Source organism: Anopheles marshallii, chromosome 2, assembly GCF_943734725.1.
Source record: "Anopheles marshallii chromosome 2, idAnoMarsDA_429_01, whole genome shotgun sequence".
Lineage (NCBI taxonomy): Eukaryota > Metazoa > Arthropoda > Insecta > Diptera > Culicidae > Anopheles > Anopheles marshallii.
In genome coordinates, this window is record NC_071326.1 from 34433956 (window position 1) to 34459157 (window position 25202).

General features: G+C 41.0%; 2 protein-coding genes across 2 annotated transcripts in view; one reads left to right on the top strand and one right to left on the bottom strand.

Annotated features, from left to right (window-relative positions):
• Positions 1-775: 775 nt before the first annotated feature.
• Positions 776-25202, bottom strand: part of LOC128707880 (atrial natriuretic peptide receptor 2) — a 32906-nt gene continuing 8479 nt past the window's right edge. Inside the window, exons 4-15 of the mRNA XM_053802837.1 lie at positions 17154-17268; positions 16012-16156; positions 14046-14345; positions 13848-13983; positions 13552-13763; positions 12984-13479; positions 12753-12908; positions 11680-11854; positions 6443-6592; positions 6163-6355; positions 3373-3547; positions 776-1467 (exon numbers count right to left, since the gene is read on the bottom strand). Coding sequence (XP_053658812.1) covers positions 776-1467; positions 3373-3547; positions 6163-6355; positions 6443-6592; positions 11680-11854; positions 12753-12908; positions 12984-13479; positions 13552-13763; positions 13848-13983; positions 14046-14345; positions 16012-16156; positions 17154-17268 — 2945 coding nt within the window. The remainder of the gene's footprint in view (positions 1468-3372; positions 3548-6162; positions 6356-6442; positions 6593-11679; positions 11855-12752; positions 12909-12983; positions 13480-13551; positions 13764-13847; positions 13984-14045; positions 14346-16011; positions 16157-17153; positions 17269-25202) is intronic.
• LOC128707881 (uncharacterized) lies at positions 12040-12732 on the top strand. The gene has a single exon (XM_053802838.1). It carries the CDS (start codon positions 12040-12042, stop codon positions 12730-12732), a length of 693 nt encoding a protein of 230 aa, XP_053658813.1.

Consider the following 25202-nt stretch of genomic DNA (forward strand, 5'->3'; position numbering starts at 1 on the left):
ACACACATACATACATATATATACGCACACGCACGCATACACACATACACAGAAGAGTGATTTAGGGAAATCACTCGCTAGTAACTGTTCTACCTCCTTACACTTTTTACACAACATCAAATAATCTAGCTGACTATTACCATTCACTCTCTCTCTAAATTCGGGGCATTTTGCATGATGCCTAGTTTCTTCCTCTACCTCATCTCATCTCATCTAGTAGTTTTTTTGCCCAAACGTGGATACGTGGACATTAAGTGCCATATCGTTCCGACGTTCGTTTACAGCACTCGGTGAGCTTTCAGGGTTCGTTTGCATTGCCTTTCTCTTTTTTTAAACACACATGGAACAAGGAATAACAAACGTGACGACTATAAAAAGACTGAAATTGCTGCCAAAATTCCCATCCATGATTTAAGTACATTAAGTTTCTCTTGTCAGTCGTCTCGCCCTGCTGTTTGCCGTGTTGAATTGGCGCGATCGGAAATTGCTAATCCATGTTTCACCGGATATCCAACAGATATCCATGTGCCGCCAGATGGCTTGTCTGAACAAATTTGATAACAGCGAAATGTCATTATTTCGCCAATCTTCTGCACGTAAAGCATCCAATTTGTCAATTTCCGCCAGTCTCTACACCGGCACCGGCGTCAGAGAGTAACTTAACACAAGTACCGCGGACCAATGGGGCTATCAAACCCCATTCAACGAAGTCGTAAAACTACATCACAAAAACAAAAAATCCCTCCTCGAACGCGACACCCGGTTCGGTTCGGTTTCAGGTAAGTAACGGTTTCGTAACGCTTGCCCCACGTAACGCCTCCACCTCCGGGAGCTTTGGTTTGGACAGGGCGGAAGCTTTCGGTACGTTCGCTCCATTGCTGTTGTTGCCGGCCGAACCGGACGCTTTCATGAAGCTGTACGACACACTGTTGAGCTTTTTGGGCGGCGTCGGATTATGGCAGCTGTTGGGTGAGTTGTTGTTGTGGTTGAGGCTACAGGGTGAGTTGTTGTTGTTGTTGTGATGATGGTTAATCAGGATACCGGTCGGTGGTGAGCTAACGACGGTGACGGACCCATTATTTGCGCTCGCTTGGTTGGTCGCTGATGGCAGAAGTGGATGGGATGGTGCGTGAGGATCGAGAACGGACGGGACACTGTCGGTGGTGAGCAGATGCTGCCGGTTGGTCACCGATGGTCCTTTCAGTCCGTTTGGTAGCGGTGTCGTGGGTTCGGACCGCTCACCGTTCAGCCAGTAGGTGAGCATCTCGCCCTTGCCCTTCATCGGTACCAGACCCCGCTCGGATAGATCGAACGTGCCGAATGTGTCGAGAAGCGTTTTTAAGGTGTGACTGACGTGTATCTTGAGCGCTTCACCGGTCGATTCCATCCGGCTGGCCGTGTTGACCGTGTCCCCGAACAGGCAGTACCGTGGCATCTTCAAACCAACCACGCCTGCAACGCATGGTCCTGATAAGAGGAAGAGAAGAAGAGTAAGAAAAGAAAGAGAGAGAACAGAGAGAGAACAGAGAGAGAAATAGAGAGAGAGAGAGAGGAAAAAAAAATAAATTCAAAATTAAGTGATTGTAAATTAGATGGAGGTTGTTATATGCTAACTGCTGTTTAAATTCAATAGCTTAGCTTAGCTGATAGCTGTAGCTTTAGTTAATAGAAAGACAGCGGTCTTCTTGGTAGCTTTGGAAAAGAAAGGATTAAGAAGAAGTATGCACTAAAAAGCTTAAAAAATGTCACTTTTTCAAATCAAAATAGCTCAAATAATGAAGGTACATTTTTTATCGCTATATTGTAAAAAAAAAAAAACTTGACCTAGAACTGAGAGTTCTTATAACATGTGACGTTATAACATAACAAGGAAACATCAGTAAATGCAATACATCCCCACGGTAGATAGGATCAGTACAGAATCAGAGAAAGACAAACAAATAGATGAGTCTGTCCAAACTTTCCAGTAGTAGTTTTGCATAAGTGCCATACTATTCTTATAGATCTGATATCAGGGAGACGTCCGATGTTCGTTTTTGTGTGCCAGAGGTTCAATGATGTCGTTCATTTACCATACTGGTCAATTATAGCTAGACTCCATTTGCTTGCTTCATCGCAATGAAACGTGTATGGACTTTAGACAAAAACGTTGAAATGTAGACAGTAGGGCACTTTTGTAAGCTGGCAGAGTTTCTGCCGTGAGCAACAGTCCTATGATAGTAATATCATCAGACGCTACCATTCATCAGTAGAAACAAAAGTTATGGTTTAGATTTGGCCACCGATACAATTCTAAAGTGATGCACTAGCTGGGTTAAATCGCATAAAAGATTTGAATCATTAGCTCCTGTTAGTAACAGTATTTTTTTTTCTTCACGTAACAGGAACAGAACTTTCTCCACATGGAAATAACCCTCAGTTTCTCAACGGTGAACTGTATGGAACAATAGTACTATTTTGAAGGAACATTCATTCACAGTATGACACTCAGGAATGTCGTATAATAACATAATATCTCTCCATAACTTCAAAATATGTGTTCTTGCAGGCGATCTTAAGATGGCGATGAAGTACGAGATGGTATTTGACGGGTTCACAGTACCTTAATTCTATACTAACGTAAACTGAGGATTGCTTCAAACAGTAAACTATTTAATGCGCGAAATTTATCTACGGAAGCCATACAATGTAATGGATTTCCCGCTCTTAAAGACACATATTCCGTTCTCTCAGCGATAGCCCTTAAAGAACATCATCTATCTTCTTGATATTCTGTAGAACCGCTAGTTACTCTCGTTTATTTTACAGCTTACTACTAACCCACCACTCACTTCTGGACACCATTTAACTTCCAGCACAAAGTGTATCGCCCGTCACACATTAGGCTAAATGGGGCTTTAATTCCCAATGTTTTACTCTTCAGCTGCGCGACGCTTAACATTCGCCTTGGGTACCGCGTGCTCGGCATGCGGATAAGCCATCTGTTGCACAGGAAGTTAACATTCGACCGTGAAGACCGTTGCTTTAGGATGTCACCAGTCAGTGGCAAACTTTACACCTAATAAGCGGCCGTTGTGATTGCCACAGCAGCGTTCAAAGACGATCCCGGGTAGTTCACTTAATGGACTGCTGGTGACAAGGTGCTGAAGTGAATACGACACAAAAACATACCACCTCTTCTGCTCTGTGATAGGGAGCGAGTGGTTTGGAGCTTTCTTCGGCTAGCTTTGGAAACTTTTTATCTACACGTCACAACGCGTCTGTCACGCAAGTTTTGGGACGAAAGATGCTTGCAAAACAAAAAAGGCGATATTTTAAATCGCCCTCCAAGCATCCGGTCTCTTCCGCAATTATCATCCTTTGGTTACTTACCACTGTGTAGCCCTATCCGTAGCCGGAGCTGCTCGTTGGGCCGATGACGAATGGTGAACTTGTAAACGGCCGCCAGCAACCGGAGTGCCATGCGAGAGATTTCCCGCGCGTGCAGATTCCCGTTCCGCACCGGAAGCCCGGACACTACCATGTATGCGTCGCCGATTGTTTCAACCTGCAGTGGAGAAGCGCACGGAAAGGGAAGAAACATTAGCGATAATAATAATGGTAAAATAGCAGCGTCATCCTATTTTAAATCGATATATTTATCTGGTGTTTATTTATAAGAACTTTCCGATATAAACTTAAAAATTATTCTTTCAAGTCTAAAAACGCCAACAAACATCAGAAAAGAGCAAAAAAAGGAGCACAAAGAAAGAGATTAATACGTTAATAGATATCTGAGGGATGAGCCATGGGAAGAAATACATAAAAGGAGATAAAGCACGCATTATTTTGATGCTACAAAAGGACATCAACCGAAAAACCGAAAATTTAGCTATTATCAATTAAATAAATTTTGGGGGTAATGCTTGACATGCCGGATTTATGTCATAATTCACATTTCATTTATTGCACAATTGGATTTAACAAAAAGTATTCTACAATAAGATAAGGTTAAGCTTAAGGTTAAGGTTAAGGTTAATAAGGTTTTAATATTTGGTCTATAAAACTAACCGAGCATCAATTTTATTACAAAAGTTTTTGTGTAAACTTGTGCAAAGAAGATCTTGTGCAAATTTCAAGCCAATCGGTTCGTAAGATTTAATTATTTTTTGTATAGAAATGTTCTTTCCGGTGGGACCAACTCAAAAACTTTTACTGTGAGCTACTTCTGTGTTAGCAGCAATAATGTTTGGAACAAAATATGTAATATAGTAATATATTCTATACAGTTGAATTTCATTGTCATCAATACAAAAAACGATACGACATGAATTAATATCCATGTTATCAAATCAATTTAGCTATCCTTCAATATTATAATATTGAAATATTTCAACGCAAGAAGAATTTGTCCATTTCGCACACATATTTCTTCATGCACAAGAGAATTGCGTTAAAAATGTTCGGCAGCAACGGTTTCCTCATTTTGGTAGCAGTTTTCCCGGGCTACCTTCCCAACCCAATGAAAAAACTTTTATATTTTTATTATAACGACGCACACATATACTTTTCGTTGACAAGTACTATGTGTACGTTGTCCGTTGCCGATGTACTACGCTGATGTCGATACGCCACGAGTATAATAGATACGCAAGCGAACATATGTCACTCCAGCGCAGATCAGCTCGAGTGTTAAAATTCGCATTCAAATTCTTCCCCAGATGTGGACTCGTGTGTGAGTGTATCATTACTTTCTTGGTTGTTACTTGGCCCAAAAGCAACAAAAAACTAAATTTTCCAACACCTTTCATGCTTTCAAATCTGGACGAGTACAGCTGCTGCCCTGGCGTTTGGCGTCTCAATCTAAGATGAAAGTATGGTGACGCACATCCCACACCCTGTTCCCAAGGGTTCCCAAACCATTCAGCGTTTTGGATGGAAGGTATCGAATGAAATGAAAATTAATTGCCGTTCGATGACATTTTTTTCGTTCGATCGAAAATACATGGGAGCTGGGAGTCATGGTTGGAAGTTTATGTGTTGACGCCCGGAAGGTCGGAAGGTTTATTTCTTTTTCGATAAAAGATCGTGTTTTTTTATGTGGCAACATTTGGTGTGACTTGTTGTTCGTGAGGAGACGTATGGGAGCTTACGGATGGTCGATGGAACGTCAGTCAGTTGGGACACGATTTTATGATGTCTGATGATGGGTGAAAGAACGATTGATAACAACATTTAAAGCGTTATAAAATACTGTCAAGCATGTGCTTGTGTAATCATGTGCTTAACACATTGGACCGTCATGGATATCATATCTACAACATTGTAGTAACCAACGGGCATGTTTTTAAAAGAGAGGATTTTTCGATGTTTCAAAGCTTATGTTTCAAACGAAATCGTCAGGAAATCATTCTTGTACGGAAGGATGAGATTGACCTCCTGTTTGTTATCGTGCTTCAAACAGTTTATCTTTCATAAATCTCATTCATCATTTGATTGCCGAAAAACATAAGGTGATATGAGAGTTATTTTCTCCAGTTATTTCCCGTATTTATTGTGCTTCCATTTGGAACTTATTCGTTCACATTATATTAAAAGATGCAACTGGGTAAACAACTGGAAATTGGTCATCCAGACCAATCCCCCCGGTACGCTGGAGAGTCTATTGAGCTACGGTTTAATCAATTCAAATAAAGTCAGAACTGACATACCTAGACATCTTGATGTTTTAATATCACAAAAATAATGTAATGTAATGCGATTCCATGTAATAGAGATACCATTTACATGCTATGGTGTAGTAGACCAAACGCCGAGATATTAGACCAAGAGAAGGTCTCATTCGTCTAGTTGCAGTAAATGTAGATAAAATCTCAATATTCCACCCAAAATCACATTTCAAAAACAAAGATATTGTGTTTCCCTGGGTTGATTATACATTTATCCTGAGTAACTGAAGATTCAATACTCTTTGGCCTTTGGACAGTTTTCTATGAATAATTTTATAATTGATTGAGCTATTGGATAGCCTCTCGCCCACAGCATGTAATGATCTTGATTTAAAAGACCAATGTGTGCTACTTCCCATTGACTTCGCTTACCCATAGAAGAGTAGCATCATTTCTTGCCAGTTAGCTCAGATTTTTTTAATTGCCTTTGTTTGATCACATACTCACAGCTTACCTTGTACACGTCAAAGTTTTCGACGATCGAGTCGAAGCAGGTGTAGAGATCGTTCAGCAGATCGACGACCTGCATGGGGGTGCTTTGCGCCGAAATCGAGGTGAAGCCTACAATATCGCTAAAATAAATAGTTACTTGATCATACGTTTCCGCTATCACAGATTTGCCCATGATCAGCTGTGCCGCTACGGATCTGTATATGGAATTGCAAGAAATTGTACATTTTAGCATTGAGAAAAAAGAAAACCTCACTATCAGCGCTGAAATACTGCTTACTTACTTGGGCAACAGTTGGTACAACAGTTCCTCGCATTTGCGCTTCTCCTCGAAGTAATCCTGCGTTCGCTCATCCACCAGGGCCTCCAGATTGTTCGCATACTGCTCCATGCGTTGCAATAAATTATCTAATATGTTACCAGATTCATTTTCTCTGGAAAGGGAAAGAATGTGAAGGAACAATATTATGGACACAAAGAAACACATTTCGTCCGCAAAAGAAAATTCTGTCTATGGAAGGAAAAACAAAACGCCCGAAGTGGGAAAAATTGTCCTTCTTCACGTACAATCATAACCATCCTTATTACGTTTTTTGCAAAGAAAATGAGACGTTTGGGAAAGAAAAACAACCCAGCTACTGTTTGCACTCAACGAGGAAAAAAGGGAAATTCCAACTTTCATGCTCTTGAACCCAAAGACAATGCGCTCCAACAAATGGAAACGCGTGGAAACGGTGTAACAACGCGTAACGTGGAAAGAATATTGAAAACCCCGAACGTTAGCAGCCGTTCGCTTCCATTCCGAACGATGGTTTAATCTGCGTGCAGCACCCAAATGGCCAGAAGTAGTTTGCTTTCTGCAACGATGGGCACCGGCCAAGTGGTAGGAACGGTAAGCCGGATTGTTGATTCTGTGTTGGCTGCTGCTAATTAAACGGTTTGATTCGCCGATGATGGCCAAAAGTTTTCCCTCGAGGGAAAACTGCCGTCCGCTTGTGACGTTAGGAGATGTTTGTTGTTCGGTTGCTTTAGTTTTCAACAAAACGCAAAAATCGTTGCCGAAGGAAAAACAATCGAACAATGTTGAAAGTTCCGTTTTTGGCTGGTAATAGAGTTATCCATGGAGTATTTTGAAATAATTCGCTGCTATTCGTCCGTACAGTGGTTGGCATTGTGCCACCGTCTAAGTGGTGATGCCTTTTGGAGAAATAATTTTTCCTTCTCTCGTTGGGTCGATGTTGGCAGGCAATTAAATGTGGTCTAGGCTGGGGCTGTTGGGTTCTCTGTTTACTTGGGCACACGTTGGCTGTTAATTCTACTGTTCAGACCAAGCAACATTACGAAGCATCGCCACACCAAACAAAACCACCGGTTCCCAGTAATTGTGAACTGTGATCGGATTCTGACGCATCCTGCAGCCGATACGTAAGATGTGGTAAGTAGTGGGTGTTAATTAAAATAACAACCAACTGTCGTGCCTGTTCGGTTGCCGTTGCATTAAGTCCATTCCAAGAACAGAAAGCACAGCACTCATTCATAGTCACACGGGCCCCGGTGGTGTTGGTTTGTGAATGAGAAAGGTTCGGATTTTCCGATGCGGGGTTACTGTTTCTCCCGTTTCTAATTTGTATCGTTTCAGCAATTACCACTCAATATGGTGCGCGACCAAGTGAATTCTAATCAACTGCGTGCTGAGTTTTGTGACAGGAAAGTTATTTGTTGAACCGGTTGGAAAGAAAGAAGTAGCTTAATCTGTTGGAAATGTAGTTAGTAACTTGAAATAATTGCTATTTAATCGTTTTCAGTTTTGAATTAAAATGCATTGAATTGAATTGAAATGGGAATAAATAATAAGCAACACAAACTAAATGAGAATAAATAATAAGCACCATAAAAGTTTGGAGAGTTGTGCTATTGGTAGGTGTGCGCGCGCGTCCTGTTGGGTTCTTATCTGTTTTACGTTTAAACATAGTTAAGTTCATAAATCCAACTCGTTCACAGGGTTTTTCATTGGTTTGATCATAAGATATCACGAACATTACACGAAAAATAAAACACGGGATAAGGCAATTCGCAAGGAGGAAATGCCTTGTAAAATTTGAAATATTTGTAAAAACTCAACACTATGTTGATAATACGGCAATTGTCGGCATTATGGAATAAATAAATAAATAAATATATAAAATAATAAGCCACTGCAATCCATAGTTATAAGTTAGTTTATGAGATAACCGAGCAAGCCCGGGATAAGGCTCATAACTGGGAGGAATTGTCCGTAGCTGTTTAATTTCGGCAAACTTTGTCGATCATACGGCCTTTGGCCGTCATAATGGAAATAAATAAAACATAAAATAATAAGCAACAAACGGAGTTGAAGGTGTTTTCAGTGTGTAATGTGAGCTTTTTGATCGTTTTCCTCCACGATATAATCCTTAGAGATTTCTAGTTTTTTTATTATTAATTTCAAGCTACCTGGATTGTACTGAGCTGGATGGAGAATTACTTTCTCTTTCTGGATCTTGTTCAAAATGAAAGTGAATCTGTACGGCGTTTTAGCATCTGACATCTATCAAATGGCTATAAAATTAGTCAGTTGCAATCGAAATCTCTATAGATATTAAGTGTTCCAGATATACTTTAACACTTGTGAGCTCAACTCGAAGTTAATTCAGAAATGGCTCTAAATTGATTAGTAACAGTCGACACCCCTATAACTATCCTTTCTTAAAAAAACCCTATGGTTATAAATGCAATACAAACGCGATCAATAAGCGATAAAAACGCGATCGTTTGGTGGGACTGGCTTGGTACACCATACTATGAGCTAAGTTAAGTAAATTATAATTATGTCTTTCCCACTTTTTGTTCATTTAGCATTATATAATTGGCCTTTAGATTGGATTGGGCATTGGATTTTCACACGAAAGGACCAGTCCAAAATCGCGTCCGAACCAATCCACAGTACGCAGGACTGACCGCTCCAATGCCTAAATTGATAATGCAATAAAATTACAAAGACCGGCAGCGCTACCAATAGACCACTGGAACGCGCCTTTTAATCAATTGTAATCTGTTTAAAACACACAATCATCAGTTATACAGTTTTACTTGCGGTCCACACTGTACACTTTACAAGGGAAAGCTTTTATGGGTTACATTTTGTCGCCTGCGGAATGCAATCCTTTTGCAACAGCTTTCACTCCTGCCTTAGCAAGCAATCATTCAAAAGCGGTTCTCATTATTGACACCATCAATGTTCGTTCCAGCTCACGCTCCAGAACCGACCACACACCCGTTGAGAAGTGTAATACTTTCCCTTTTAACATGTGCACTTTAAAAGGCAAATCCAGTCCCTTATATTCCTCGACCCACACGTGGTAGAATGGAACGGTTGATCGCTTTGTTATTTTACGTAAAATTGATGTTTTTTCGCCGGTTTGGTTGAATGAGAATTGTTGTGTAAAAATAAACGAAAAAAGCAGAACGAAGCTTGACGGGAAATTGTTTTTCTTTTTTTTTGTAACGTATCGTGAGTTGAGCCGACAAGGGACGGTTTATGGTAAAGAAAAACGGAACCCTTCGACAACTCTTGTTACTTCTTTCTTTTTCTGCCTGTATTATGCACACGCTAGTCCGCTGGGTGGGGCTTTTTTATGGAGCGTCGTTTGAGAGTGATGAAATAGGGAAGCAGAAAACGCATCGATCAGAATACGGTGCACGTGTACACCTGGCACGAAGGAACAGACGGTGCGCTGCCGTTGATTCCCCGATAGAGTTGATCGATAAGAGGTTAAATGAGTGCAACATTAAATCACACTTAGCCCCGATGAATGAATGTGAAAGATGAGAAGGGTTGATGGAACGATAACAGATTGCAGTTGTCGATGGTTAGGATTAAGCTCTGATTGAATGATCGATGCTGTCAACAGCGCAGAGAGGTTTGGCATGTACGGTAGCGCTCTCCGGGAAAAGATTTATTCCAAAAGAGTGGAAAAGAGTACTACATAAAAAAATCTCATAAAATAAATCAATAAAGTTGAGATTGAGAAATGTAAAAGAATGCTGATGTTTGTTGAAAAAGTTTTGGTAAATATGTGTTATTAGGAACAGAACTGGTTAATACGTAGGAAACAATCGTTGCTGAAAAAAGTCACTATTTAATTTATTATACTAAATATCATTTGAAATATTAGAGGTTATTAGTTTTAGCTAGAAACATTGAGAATTAAATGCAATGAAAGGAGCATAGGAAAAGTACCTTTAGTTGATGAAGAAAATAATGTCTTTACACAAAAAACTGCCATCAGCAAATAAGGCCAGCGCTCATGTAAATAAATGAATGTTTAATCCCCGCTTGAGCCTGCCACTTTGACTGCGCTGCTAACGTTATGTTATTTACACACAAGCTTCCAGTAAAGCATAATTCCCCAATCACTCCATTGTGCAGAGAGCAGAAATGAAACCAAGCGATGCAAGGTGCAAATTGAAACAGACGGTCGGTTTATGTACGAAAGGACCAAAATGAGCACACCGCTGGCCAAGGAAGCTGACAAATTGCCAACGATTTGATGCGATTTCCTGCCGCCGGCATTTCCGTTTAATGTTTCCTTACTGTCGCAAGCCGGTAGACAAAGCTTACCCCGGGGGACGAGCAATGAATGGAAGGAACGGATTTTTATCATCATACTTTCGTCGGCTTCCGTTTACACCATTGGCAGCGAGAGGAGGTTTGCAAAAGGAACGTCCAAAACAACGCACCGAGTTGATTTAATTCAGTGCGAACTAGCAAAAGTTAATGAACTGCGAAACTTGGTTCGGGTTAGATGGGAGTCAAACTTTCCGAGGATTGATTTATTGACGAGCAAAAAAAAAATTGAGCAATGGAAGTTTGTATCTAAGGTGCAGACAAAATAAAGAACCGGATGGTTATGAGTTTTCTTTTTTCCCACCGTCGGTATCATATTGGCCCTTCATAGGGAGTTAAGGATCTTCCAGAAGTTAGCGAGCTTTCCACACCAAACCGGAACCGACGCGTTGAAATGATAAAGCACTCTGTCTGTCGCATTCACTGATTGGCTCACTAGATTTGGTCCGAAAATTTGACTCGGTTCAAATCAGGATTCGATTTGCCCCATTTATTATGGTTCGTCGTTCTTGCTGATTTAGTGGCCGGTACACGTGAACATGTGCTTTCGCTGTTCGCTTTCATTAGGCGTCCCATTGAACATTCAATTACCGGTTTGGTAAAGTTGTAAAGCAATAGAAATCCGGAGCAGGAGACAGAAAAACATAATACGGCGCACATTTTGATTGATGCGTGATGTACGAGTTTCATTCACGCAGCGTTTTTACGTTACAGTGAAGTAGTGTGTTTGCTTCTGGAATCATAGCACTCATGTAACAAAATGATGGGGTTACAGTGGTCTCAGCAATGAAGAAACAGTTAACTTATAATTAAATAAAATTTTGAGCTAAAACTAAACTAAAAAGCTGCTCTAATAAATGTAGTAATTATACTCACTTGTTAATTTTTCTGATGATCGTTTTTAGCCCACCAAAATCGGGCCGGTCTGCCGGATCTTCGGCCCAGCATTTGACCATTATGTTGTTAACATCCTCGTACGACGATTCGTCCACCTTTGGCCGGAAAGGAACGTCCATCAGTCCCGGTCCGTCTCTGACTAGTTTGATGATTTCTGTAAATGTAATCCAACGTCACACATTAGATAAACGATCTAGCAGGCGCAGCCGTCCAGTATGGAAACGTCATCAAGGATACAGCATTTATCGCATTATTACTTGTTTGATGAATGATGTGAGGCAGACAAATTATTAGTGAAACATACGAACAAAATTTGTTCCACCGGTTGCAATTTCTGAAATGTCTTCGAAAAAAAGTGCCAAAACAGTAACGATACAGTTGCGACCAGTGAATCGTGGGAGAACCTCCACCGAACAGCAGCAAACTGCAGGCCCTTCCAGTGGACCGCCCATCAAACCGGTCGGAATTAAATCGCGCTACAAAATTTATGAAATACCACGCAAATCCGAATTTTCCGAATATCTTGAACGGATACGGCGTGAACAAGAAGTACGGCAGGAAAGAGATGCAACCAGCCGTGCGATACACGCACGAGATGAAGCAGCGGGTCCTAGTCAACAATACGAACCTCTACAGAACTTTCTCGAATTCGATAAACCGATCACCCTCATGCGACAGGGAAGTGTGGTTGAGTATCGACCGAAGGAGCGGCATCCGTTCAAGGAGCTGGTCAGCAACTACCTTAGACGACCCTCATATACGAAAAAAACGATCCGACCATACAAGCTGCCCATCGTACAAAGCTGGGAGCAAGCGATAGAAGAGTCGCTGAGAAAGATGGCCGCGGAAAGATCGACTCGGGGTGAAATTTGGAAACAATCCCGGCTAAAGTGGTTGGAAGATTTGGAAGAAGCGAATAGAACACTACCGGCATCGCACAGAACCGCCAGTAGAGAGGAAGGTATTCATCCGTCTATATGCTGTTTTCTTATGTGGTGTCGGCATCGCCATCATCGTGCGTCAGATAGGTAAAACATGCGCTTTACACTTACCTTTGGGAGATTTTTCCTCTGTGCCGAGGTAGAATGGACCTTGGCGCGATACGATCTCCTGGATGATGATGCCGAACGAGTAGACATCACCTTTCTGACTGCCCGCCGGGGGACACTGGGGATCTCTCAGCAGCTCTGGAGCGGTCCAGAGAAGTTCTACGAATATGATCAACCATAAACAGCACGTTAGGAAGGTGGTTACGATTGGAATGATATAGCCATAAACCTTACTCTGCCAGTAGGCGTAACTCTCGATGTCGCCGTCTTCCATGCTGCGACGCAGCTGATGCAGCCCAAAGTCCGTCACTTTCAGTACGAACCTCGAGTCGACGACACAGTTGGATGACTTAAGCGAACCGTGCGAGTGTAGATCGGTCGAGTGTAGGAAAGCCATGCCCTTGACGATGTCGTGCATGAGCGAGATCTTGAACATCCAGTCAAGCTTGATCGTCTCATTCTCGAGAATATCCTGCAGTGATCCTTTCGGGCAGTACTCGGTCAAAATGAACGGGTCAGGATGCAGATCGAGACATGCACCGTAGAACCGCACCAGATGATCGTGCTGAATGTCCTTCATGCGCTTAAACTCAAGCATTAGCGAACGGGTCAGACTTAGGTTTTGTACATTGATCTTCTTGATTGCCACCTTACAGCCCTTGTAGAACCCGAAATGGATGTAGATCTGTCGATCGCCCGGCAGCGAGTTGAGGTCCTCGGAGTAGATCGTCTGCAATGAGAAAAACGGGACTATCGATTGGTTTTCATGATTGCCGGACGGATTGTCCCGCAATATGCTTACAGCTTGGCTGCCCCGTTTGACCATCGAGTGGAAGCTGCCCCGATGTCCACGGCTGGGATTGCAGGACAGTACATCGTTCGGGTTCACCTTCCAGGTCATGGAATTTATTTCGGCTTCGAGTTTGTAGTGCCGATAGCCAACGATGGACGCGATGCCCATGCACACCACACACACACCAAGTACAAGGGACAGAATTGCGTAGCCCGGTAGTGCTGTGGAACGTTGGGAGTGAAGATGACAATAAAAAGGGATAGATTATGTACGCATAAAGGGTGCTCTGTACCGGTGTTACTTACAATTATCTGGACACAGTGATCCATCGAAACCGCAGGTTGGCCGATCTGGAGGTGCCTTTGTACGATCGCCTGCCCAGTGAATAGCTTTACCCTGAACAAACTGCAGACCTCCTCCGTAGTAGTAGTTTGCAACAACCTGCAACGTATCCGAAACTCATGTCACAAAGCTATTGCACGAATGTTTCATCGTTTACTAACCTCAAACAGTCCCGTATCGGGGTTGAGATCCAGTAGCGAATAGTTCGATATACGGTCACCGTTCGAGTCTATCGTCACGTTGCCGGTAATGCCCTTAAAGCTTCGACCCCACATCAGCTGCGCTAGGTGTGTGCCGTTGATCGGTTGGCGAAGTGCTCGCTGCTCGCCTAATAGCGCAATGCTGTCGTTGAGGGCATACGCGTACAGCAACACCGCATCGTAGAATGCCGTCACGAACGTTGAAACGGGTTCATCCTCAGCATACGTGTAGTTATACTTTGTCTTAGTAAGTTCCTTCACCTATCGAGCGATGAAGAATAACAAAAAAATAGTGAGAAAAAATAACCAAGACCCAACGTCAGATACGCAGGAAGGGACACTTAATCTTGTTTAAGTCAGACAAACCCACGGAACGCGCGTCGCAAGCATGGATGAAAGCATATGCCCTAACAAGACGAACTTCTCCGGAGGTTTACGATTCCCGTCACGTACCCGTTGGGATTGGGATTGGATGGGATTGGATCGAGGACTTCCGAATGCGTCACCGAACACGAAACGACCGGCAAAATCGAAGAAAATAGGATTTTAAACTGCTTCATTGGGGGAAGATTTCTTCACATCCAGGATGCGAGAAGGAAAACGATTCGTTTTTTTTTTAAATGAGCAAACCGGAAAAGTGGTCAAACGTAGAGTGTGTGTGTTGCGTGCTGCGGATTCTGAGAACTTTAGCGCTTTAGCACCGAAGGCAGCAAGGGCAACGATTCACTTTAGAGCAGAATGTATTCATTGCCTGAGCACGATGGGATTTTTTGTTTTGCGTTGTGGATTAAGAAACTTAATTGCTTTCGAGGTTGCGCTACGAAAAGGGAAATAACCGCAGAGTATTGTCTTATGCATCGAATGAAATTTGAAGTCTACAATATAAGTACGCAAAAGAAAAGGAACACAAACAATCAGTTTAGAAACAAGGGAATACAGGTTTAGGTGGTTCAATTCTTCTCTATTGAACTTTAGAAATATTGAAGGAACAAATTGCACTGATTGTACCACCGTAGCCTGAGATGCAAAAACTTTCTTGCGTGAAAACACCATCGTAAAATCGTTCTACGCCGTTACAGTCGTCCAGAATTGTTGCTAACAAATTCGTTACTAAAACTGATGGAAAACTTTCCGACGGGAACACATTCTTAAACGAATTCCTACGGGTCAGCAAACACAAGTGGAAAAGTGTCCTTGGACGAGATTGCTCGGCCATTCAGAATACCATCACTTTTAGAACTTTTTGCCAATAATCTGGCGAAATAGTTGGAACAGAAGAATGTTATTACTTGAAGTGTAACATAATCCAGACAGACACGGGGTGGTGGAAATTCTAAAGGTAGTGTCCACTACACTTCAGAGTTATATGGGATAGAAAAATTAAATCATGTACGTCCAGAAATTCCTCTCGCCTAAACCACCATTGGTTCGCGTTGGCATGACATTTGTCATGCATTCTCCGTCGGGATTTTCGATAGATCCAACGAGTCGAAAGATAAAACAGGACGACACAGACAGATAGCATGCGGGCTTTCAACAGCGTTCCAATTGTTCTCGGGTTTTGCTGGGGTAGATGGAAACTTTTTCCATACTGCTACAATTCCGCCTCACCAATGAAGCAGTGCGCGTTTGCCGACAAGTTCTCTTCACTGACGTCCCGGATGCTCCAAAGTGGTCACTTTGCTACCTACTTTTGTTCTATTCGTCAACTCCTTTCTCATGTCAGGTCTAATGCCCGGTGCGATAAGCAGTAATTGAAACAGACTTTGCACATGCACAGCGAGAACGGTTTGAGCTTTCCGAAAGCTTTCAGACCTTGACCGTCGTTCTTGTAACCGGACCTCACTGACTCAGCAAATGGGTGGATTTCGTGGGGGAGGGGGGCGGGGGGGGGGGGGGGGTTGGGGAAATATGTACTTTAACTTACCTCCTCGGAAAACCGACGATATTCGTCGTCCTCGGGTTCGCGGGCAACCACCTGTAGCAGGGCGGTGAACGCTTCCTTCGCCTTCTGGTTGCGCTCGTCGGTGTCGTTTTTGGCGTACCATGGCGGTTGTTTCGTTGCCGTCATGCTGCTCAACGGATGGGTTTCAATCCCCGGCACAGGTTGGAACCAAGAATGGAACGACACGCACAAAACACAACCGAGCAAGATGAATGAATTTGAATGCAAAACAAGCACCATCGTTCGGTGGCCAAGGAAATGTGTCGCAATGGAGATGAGACATTGGTGGGACGAAAATGAAAAAAGAACAACCACGTCGTTGGGTTATTACGAAAATGAAATGGAAATTTCTTAGTTGCTCCATTGAAATGTACTCGGGTATCAGCTGTTCGTACCGTTTGAAGCATGCTAAAGGAGGATCTCCGTCCGCGAAAGTATCAAGAGCAACTTTAGACTTTAGACACACAGTTGTCGGCGGATGGAGTCGGTAGGATAACGCGGGGTTTAAGATAAGTCCTTCAAGTGTGAGAGTTGGTAGCTTGAAACCGACTAGTTGTGTCGGAAGCTATGTGAATATATTCCACCAAATCCCTATTCTGCTGTTAGAAAAATTGAGTACAGACAGTACAGGCGATATGGAATACATTATTAGATGCGAATTTATGGTGAAAAGATAGCTTGATGAGCTTTCAGGGAAGTAAACTAGCTTAAATTTAACCTAAAGTGGATTTGTATACCATATTTTCCACGCAAAGCGTGTACCCGTGCGTTGTTAGTAAAGGTGAGTAATCAAACAATTGTTTCAAATTGAGAACTTTTAATTATATATGAAGTATAAGTAATGTACTGTAATATTAAATTAATTTCATTGTTCAAAACATTGTTCGATAACACTGTTTGACTTATCATCAAATCAAGAAGCAATCTTCTACCATTGCGCTGTAAACCTTATGGGCAAACAATCTTCACAATTCCTTTGTCTCCTATTTCGATTTGAAATCTCATTCGTCACACAACCGTGTTTATACTCCGTGGATTATCCCCGAACGGACAAACAATCAGGTGAACAAACAGCAAACCTAGTGCCATCGTGTGATTGGTTTCCCCAATTTTCTTGCACATACCTTCCAAATATTTCGATGTTAAAGAACACGTACTCGCCACTGTTGACCATGTTCAATTCGGCGGCCGCTAGCATAATTTCCCTTATTGTCGACGGGCTGGCGCACATGATGACAACTGCAACGAGTCAGAAAGAAGGCACGGCATTTGTAGTAAGCTTTAAATAGGTGAAACACAATACGCTAGGAAAGGTTGGATCACAGATCCAAAGCGAACTAATGCTGAGTTTGGATAAACAGATAGCAGACCCCACACAGATGGTAGAATTTGTCGTTGATTCGAAACATTAATTCGAAGGTTTTGGGGAGTGCAATAGAAGAGGAACACTCTAATGGAAATGTTCGTACCACTTGACGAGCGAGACAACACATATTGAACGCAATTTAACAGCTGAATTAGGAAAAGTGAGGACAAATATTCACCAGCCATGACGGGAAACTTGGAAACGGAAAACAAATATTGAAATGAGAGTGCTGATAGCAGAAAAAAAGGTAAATAAAATAGCACTGATTTATTTATATTTGTTTTAGGTAATGATTTTCGATACCCGTACTGCTATGCCAGCACTGTGCGATATTAGATAATCTCCTGCAGCACAATGTTTTGCGTTTGCTTCTGCTTTTGATCCTATGTTTCGTCGGCTTTTGCCATTTAAATTTACCCCCGAAATGTGTTAAAACCTCCCGTGAGCTGCAACACTTGGTACCGCGGGCAGCTAGCTAAATGTACGGCAAGCAGAATAAGTTTTTATTTCCAGCAAAAAAAAAAAGGACAAACGATTTGGGAAATTTTCGATTGCGATAAAAGTATTTAGCATTCATGGAGTTCGAATAGATATTAAAGATAAAACGTTTGGTAGGAAGAAAATAGACTAAAACACAATTTAATTGCAGCATCCTTGTTTGGTTAAGAGCTAGTTTTTTAGAGCGCATGTATAGCAATTTTCCCCAATATAGTATTTATAAGCTTTTAGTGCTTATCAAATCAAAATTTGAATCTTTTCTTTTGTGACCTGGTTTAATTCCTGGTCGTTTCTGTATAGCAAAAAAAAAAACAAGTGACACCGTCGTGTAGAGAGTGCTTTATAACGCTATTAGTCAACCGCTGCCGGGTTGAGCGAAAGTTTTCTATGGGCAATTTTTATACGCAGCCGTGGGATGGTTTTCTCGTTATATTGAAAAAAAATAAATAAACCAAGGTAACATCCGTGCTGCACCATGTACGTAACGCATTGCACAAGGATGCAGTGATTATTATCAAGTACATTTACATAAAATTTGCTTTCCCTGTTGCAAATTTGGTTAACCTGTACCTGCAACATATTTTCTGGGATTTTATTTTTACTCGCATGTTCTGCATACGATTTAGACTTTTAAACCACGAAGCGAACGAATTAAACGAATTCTGCTATCCTTTTATAAAAAAAATCCATGCACGGTAAACTATTTTACCGAAAAGAAAAAGCAAACAAACTCTCAGCGCGCTGATGAGAATGTTCTGATACAGCATGTTTTAAAACAAAACTTTGACTGAAGCATGGTTGCATAGTAGCGTAATGCGTCGTCTACACGATACGCTGCAACAGCTTACGCTTTTCTACTGCAACTTAAGCGGATGTTAATGTTAACTAAGCGTGAGGTATGAATAATGCCAAATTTACACATGAGTTTTCTATATTCATATTTAATATTAAGTGCTTTACATTCGTTGCCGCACACATTTTTGCTTCAAAGTCACCAAGCTTTGACAGCGTTCATCAATGTTTATCTCAGTTGCATCCATTTTTGATAGCGTACATCAAATTTTGCGTGTAAATTCTCAATTTTTATCTTATGTAATCTTATTTACTATTTCGATATAAAATATTATTTAACCTTAACCGACATAAAATTCAACCTAAATCGACATAAATTATTTTCATGTAACGACAAAAATTAATAAATAAGTGTTCTGTCACGAGACGTGACGTGACGTAAAGACCAACATTTTTAGCATAAAGTTGTGTATTATAGTGTTGTATCGAAATAAATTATGACCATTAACCATCATGTTTCATTCCCCATTATACGACAACCAATGTTTACCAATGTTTAAGTGCGAGCTGCAGGAAGCGTCTAAAAGCGCCCCATCTAGATGATCGGTAAGGGTTGAGAAAAATGGTGTGCGAATTGGGGAACAATGTGAAAATTTGCACTATAATGGGTCTACAGTTTTACCAAAAAAAGCAAGCTTCCAAATAGGGAAGCTATGTTTACATTTTTTGCTACAAATCATAAAGCAAATGAAAATATTTGTATCGTGAATAAGAAAGTTTAGCATACTACAAAGTGTAAAGTTAGCAGGATGATATTTTACAGCGATTAAATGCTACACGCACTGTGCACAATCACTTCTCACCCAAATGGCACAAATGTCGGGGATGGTCTAAAGTAAAAATAAAAGCTTAAAATGTTAAACTACTAGCGTCCGTTCCCAACGAGTTTAGAAACGGTCTCTTCGTATCATAATCATCTACCGAATTTATCCCCGCTTTTCACGTCCCATTTTTCGGGTGCTTGTTTAAGCTGGAAAAGCTTCGACCTGCATCGTTACATTCCACCTCCATCTTCCGTAGCTTCCTAGCTGCCACTTCCATTTTCCAGCGGTAGTTCTTTCGGCCACTAATTCAAGGCGCTAAATTAATAAACGTTCAACCGATGGCCACCCGTCCGAGCGGAACCCCCGTGAAGAGCGCTGCTGCGGAGACCGTAAGTTGTGATAATGCGGATCCGGGTGTTAAACCTTTTCGGTTTGCGCTCCCACTAGATGTGCCGGTTATCTATTATCCTATTGTTGGGGTACACGTATCCCGGTGGTAAGGGACAAACAGTTCGTCCTTCGTTCTCCCAGCTCGGTTCCCAAGCACCAGCTTGCGTAAGACCATATGGCGGTTTATGCGTGCCGCTTGTTATGGATGATGTCTTCTGTTTTAGTCACAGCTATACCTACTCAAATCACGGTTCTTTCATTGGGAGGAAATTTGAACCACACTATCACAAACAGGGTTAGATAATCCTTTAAGGAATGAGTGTTTTTTTTTCCTCTCTGCGTGTGTGCTTTTGTGATGATGACAGTGGGGAAGCTTTTCACACAAAGCCCCAAACGGAAAGGATACCGCGAGCTAATGTTTGTATATTTACGGACAGCGGTATTGTTTTCGGTTCCCCGGTGGGGTGATCCGCACAGCACACCCACGCACCGAAAACTGAGTAGGTTAAGTTTATGTCAGGGCCTTGGTTTTATCAGTAGGACACACAAAAATGAAGGGCAAGAAAAACAACACCACCGAAGCGTCATAACGGAAATGATTTATAGGATGGCTTTTCAAAACCATCCCCTTGGGGTAAAATTCGAAAAAAGGGGGCGACAAAACTGGACAAATATAAAATAAAATATTGTAAGTTTGGACGTTCGAGCTTTCGACACAGCGAGATGAATTAAATTTAACTTGTTTTGTGTAGCTTTAAGGAATATTAGAATGTTAAAGCACAATTATTAAAACTCAAAACTTGATAAAAACTAACGCCCTGTATGTTTCGGAAAAAATAACCCACAATGCTGCATTTAGTCGAGTGAAACGTTGCAACTGTAAACTGCTGTCTTTCCACAGAGTATTACATGAAAGAAACACTTTCAAACACTTCTGCGCGGAGCAGGAGTACTTCTGGGGCAATCAAAAATTGTGGACTTTCGGCACGGAAGAAGGCAGATACAAAACTGATAACGCTTCCACAAATCAAAGCGACACGCAAAGTCGTCTTCGTGTCTGGCTCGGCGGTAGGCAAATAAGGAAATTGAGCATGCTGAAAGAGCATCAAAAGACGTTGGATGAGCTTTTTGGCAAAATTTGCCCACCTGAAACTTTCTCGGCACTAGAAGGTTGTATTCCCGCACAGAGTGGTAAAAAAGAATATAAAATGGATTAAATCTTGGATAACTCATGCTATTGGATTGGATAGAAAAGGCTTCAAGATAGGAGATGAAGCTAACACTTTACTTCCTGTGGTATAAAGAAAATGTGTTTTTTATTATTTTTTTTGGCTATGGGAAAAGAAATTCTTTGGAAATTGATGGAATTTTTATATGGAACACAAAAACAACAGAATTATGAACCTGTTATCGTGTAGCCAAATGTGGTATTATACACCAAACACTATCCATTACAAAATGTAACAGTTACAAAATGTGCTGGTTGCATTGGCCATTGCCAAAAGTTGAGGTAAAATCCCCCTTTTTTTTGGTACATTGTTGCGCGCCAAACTAGAAAAGCAATTTCCTGTTGTCGTGGCCACATGCTCATCTCGTTATGCCTTTGCTGTGATCTAATTTTACGCGCGTTGTTCAATTCTACTGCGGTTAGCTTCCGAGGCAATTCTGGAAGGCTTTGCTGCGTTTGCTTCAGGATGATGATGTGCAAAACTCGGTTTATTTTCACCGATGACACATTGTTTGCAATTGTTGGGTTTATTTCTCATTGTTTTGGTATAAAAGGTTGGAATCGCTAGGGTAGTGAGAGGTGAACGTTGGTTACTATTTCAAAGAACACGCAAATATCGAGTGCGGCTGCGCTCGTTTACATCGTTAACTTCAAAGAGAAAATTGGGGTAGAATTCTAACAAACAAATGCTTGGTCGTTATATAGTTGGCTAAATAAGCTAATGGGATCCATATAGGGCATCGTTAAGAAGTAAAAGTTGTGCTAGAATTTCCTTTCACATTGACTGAATTCAGGGTTAACGAATTTCAAGAATTGAAACAAGAAGTTACATCTTTCGTGAACAGGCACAATAAAGATCTTAAGGAAAGTTGTTTTATTTCATGTAAAAATCTGAGTAAACCTGTTATATATTAATTGTACTGTAAACTTATCTGAAGAAAAAAACATAGAAAACCACACACCACACGTTAGTGAAATAATTTGGGTATCGATTTTATAACCAACTATTAAAACAACTAGCAAATATTTCGACTGATATATAATGAAGAATTTTACATTTGTTCTGAATTATAACGATAACATGCTTTGATGCTCCATAATACTCCATTAAGGTTGGGTTGATTGATCTATGTTGCTATCTTGCTGATTAAACTTTTAAAACTTTTAAAAATTAAACAGCTTTATGCATCAGTGACCGATTAATATTCAATACTGAAAATACCACTTTCTATATGCCATTTTTTCGTCATACTGGAAATTTAATTAATAAAAAATATGCCAGCTTTGCTAGAATTTATTAGTAATTGGCACACTTATACACTAGTTTTTGGAAGTTTTTTTTTAATTATTGGACTACCATTAATGTACTAAATTTTTTTTGAAAAACAGAAGTTTGTTCGAAGTAAGGAACTTTCGATGTAAGATTTTTCGTCAATTTGAAGTCGTTGAATTTTTTAAACGGTCATTATGTTTATGCAATTAACAAGGATAATTGACAACCACTCTCATAATTCTTATCTGATAACAATCGTTAATGTCATTTTTTGTTCCATGGCCATCACAGTCTGGTGCAAACGCAAGATTCTATGACATCCACAACTGTTTTAAAAAAATACCACCTATCACTGGAATATTTTGTTTAATTCCGAACCCAAAATAATATTTTTCTTCAAAAAACGGTATCAAATTCTGTGTGAAGGACATTCAATATTTGTTCAATGTCGCACAGGAAAAAAATCCCTTACAAAGCACGTAGTTTGTGCAGTAAATTTAATTAAAGCTCTTGCTTACATAATGGAGCCCGTTTGTCCTCTAAGCAGAAAGTTTAATCATTTCGTAAGTATTCCTTCACTTTACGACAACTTGTCCCATGGCCGGTAGATTTCACAGCATGCACCACCCAGGGCACGATCCAGGGAGAAAAGAAAAACAAGAAATTGCTCGAGTTTTTGAGTGCTTTAATTTATGACCGTACCGCATGCATGCACGGCGGTGTACGGTGGGTGTCCTGCACGTCCGTCGATGCACCATCATAGGTGCAGAGAGCAAAACCGTGCTGGAGTGTAAAATATGTTTCACTTTGAAGCAACGGAACATGCATGACATAGTCGGGAAGTTTCTTGTCCTTTCTATAACTTGTGTTTGTCGTTGTGGCAGTTGGATGGTTATGGTTAGCCCCTCAATGTGGCTACCTGCGCGAAGGAAAGCAGGGAATACACGTAAGGTAAGACAAGATGCTTCCACTTTACAGACGTGAAAAGTTTTTATCGCGCGGAAGAAGATATCTCCAAAAAAAAAACGTCTCACAGAAAGTACCAGCGACACCACCCGCTAATACCCAACAACGCTTGCCGATCCCGACCCGGTAGAATGGATCATACGGGGGAAATTAATCGATTAGGCTGATTCCTTTTTCTTTCCTCGCTTTGTTTTCAAGGCTCGTCAATAGCGGGAAGATAACTGGAAGATGAATTTTCTGTGCACAAAAATAGAACATGAAATATCCATATAATTTTCGGTTTCCGGGTGACGGAAACAAGCAGCAAGAAATTACGGTCATTCTATGGTCCTTCCGCACTGTGAATGTCCGGAAATGTGTTCGCGGATGTGTCCGTAAGCGCGTAGTAGTAATGAAAAGCTAACAATCGTCAGCAAAAACACAAAACAAAAGGCCACCACGGATCCGGTCTGGTGTGGCCAAACCTGCGATAGTACGAAAGCACAATGAAGGCAAAACAGAAACGTTGGTTGCTGTGTGTTTTTTTTATCATTCGAATTTATTTACCATCTTCGTTCGGCCAGGGTTCGTTGCCTTCCATTATGAAGAATAGTGGTAAAGAATGTGCGCTAGTGTCTTAAAGTTTTCCACTTCTTTGTCGCCTGCGGGGATGGGGTGAATAATACAGCATCCTGGGATATTCATTCATGTTCTAGTAGTAGTAGTACGGTGTGTTTCTTCGTTGAAAGAAGATATAGCTTTTTAACAGAGAGCAAATGAAAGTCGGCAAAGCGTGTACAATCCACCCCGAAGGAATGTCCTTACAAATCTGTCCAATGTCGTCCGGACGTTGCTAGTTTCCGCCGAATAACCTAGCAGTTTGTTGTGAATTTTCTCCTGTTCGGTGAAGTTGCTATTAGAAACAGCTGTCCTTTGGTAAACTTTTTCGCAGTTTTGGGTTAAGAATCTTTCCAGTTGAAATAGATCCAAAAGTTTCTTCGGCTTAAGTTTGTCTGCTGGGATAAGCCGAAACTAAGCTGTAAAAATAGGGTGACAACTTAACGCCGTATAACTACAACACCATACAGCGAGAGCCACAGGAAGGGAAAGGAAAGGCTTCTGCTATGTGTAACAAAACGGTAGAGCAACTTCCAGCAAGATTACAACGGTTGGAAAATGCCGAAAAGAGAAAAACAAAATCATCCTAAATTCTCCACTGCATTGTTGAATTGAAGGTTACGGTTGCCTGTTTTTGGATTCTTTTTCAAAAAACTTTTATCCCAGATTAAATGCTACAGCAATCAATTTCAATTTTTCGGTAATTAAAATTTACACTCTATTAATAGCACTATCTTGCAACGCCAAAACGTGACGCAGTTTGTGTTGAAGTTTGTCCGCAGCATGGGAAATAAACGAAGATGAAAGTTGCGAAGCGCTTATAGCACTGTTTCCGGCTTTCTATAGTTGGGGTGGATTTACGATCGATGTATTGCAAAAAAAACCAAAGCTTTGCCATTTTATTACTACTCCCAACGCGTTCCACCTCCATTTGCCTCCAGGAATTTAAGTTTGTTTTCGGGCTTCAGCTGAAAGCAATGGCTTGCGTTTACGAAACCATTTGCTTTTTTGTTATTAAAAATTGTTTAGTTTAACACTGACAAGTGCCAGTAATTTAAAAGTATTCTCCCCAAAGAACCTGTTAATGTATCGATCAAGTCGAGTCTTTTACATCAACTACATTCATGCGTTCAATTTTTAAAGCTACAAAAATTTTACTCAAAAAATAAGAAAAATTAAATAACTTTTGAATTGAAGATATCCAATTGCTTGATGTACGTTGTTGTATGCTGCATAGAA

Excerpts from the sequence above, each read along its gene's own strand:
- LOC128707881 (XM_053802838.1), top strand. The coding sequence starts at position 12,040 with ATGTCTTCGAAAAAAAGTGCCAAAACAGTAACGATACAGTTGCGACCA.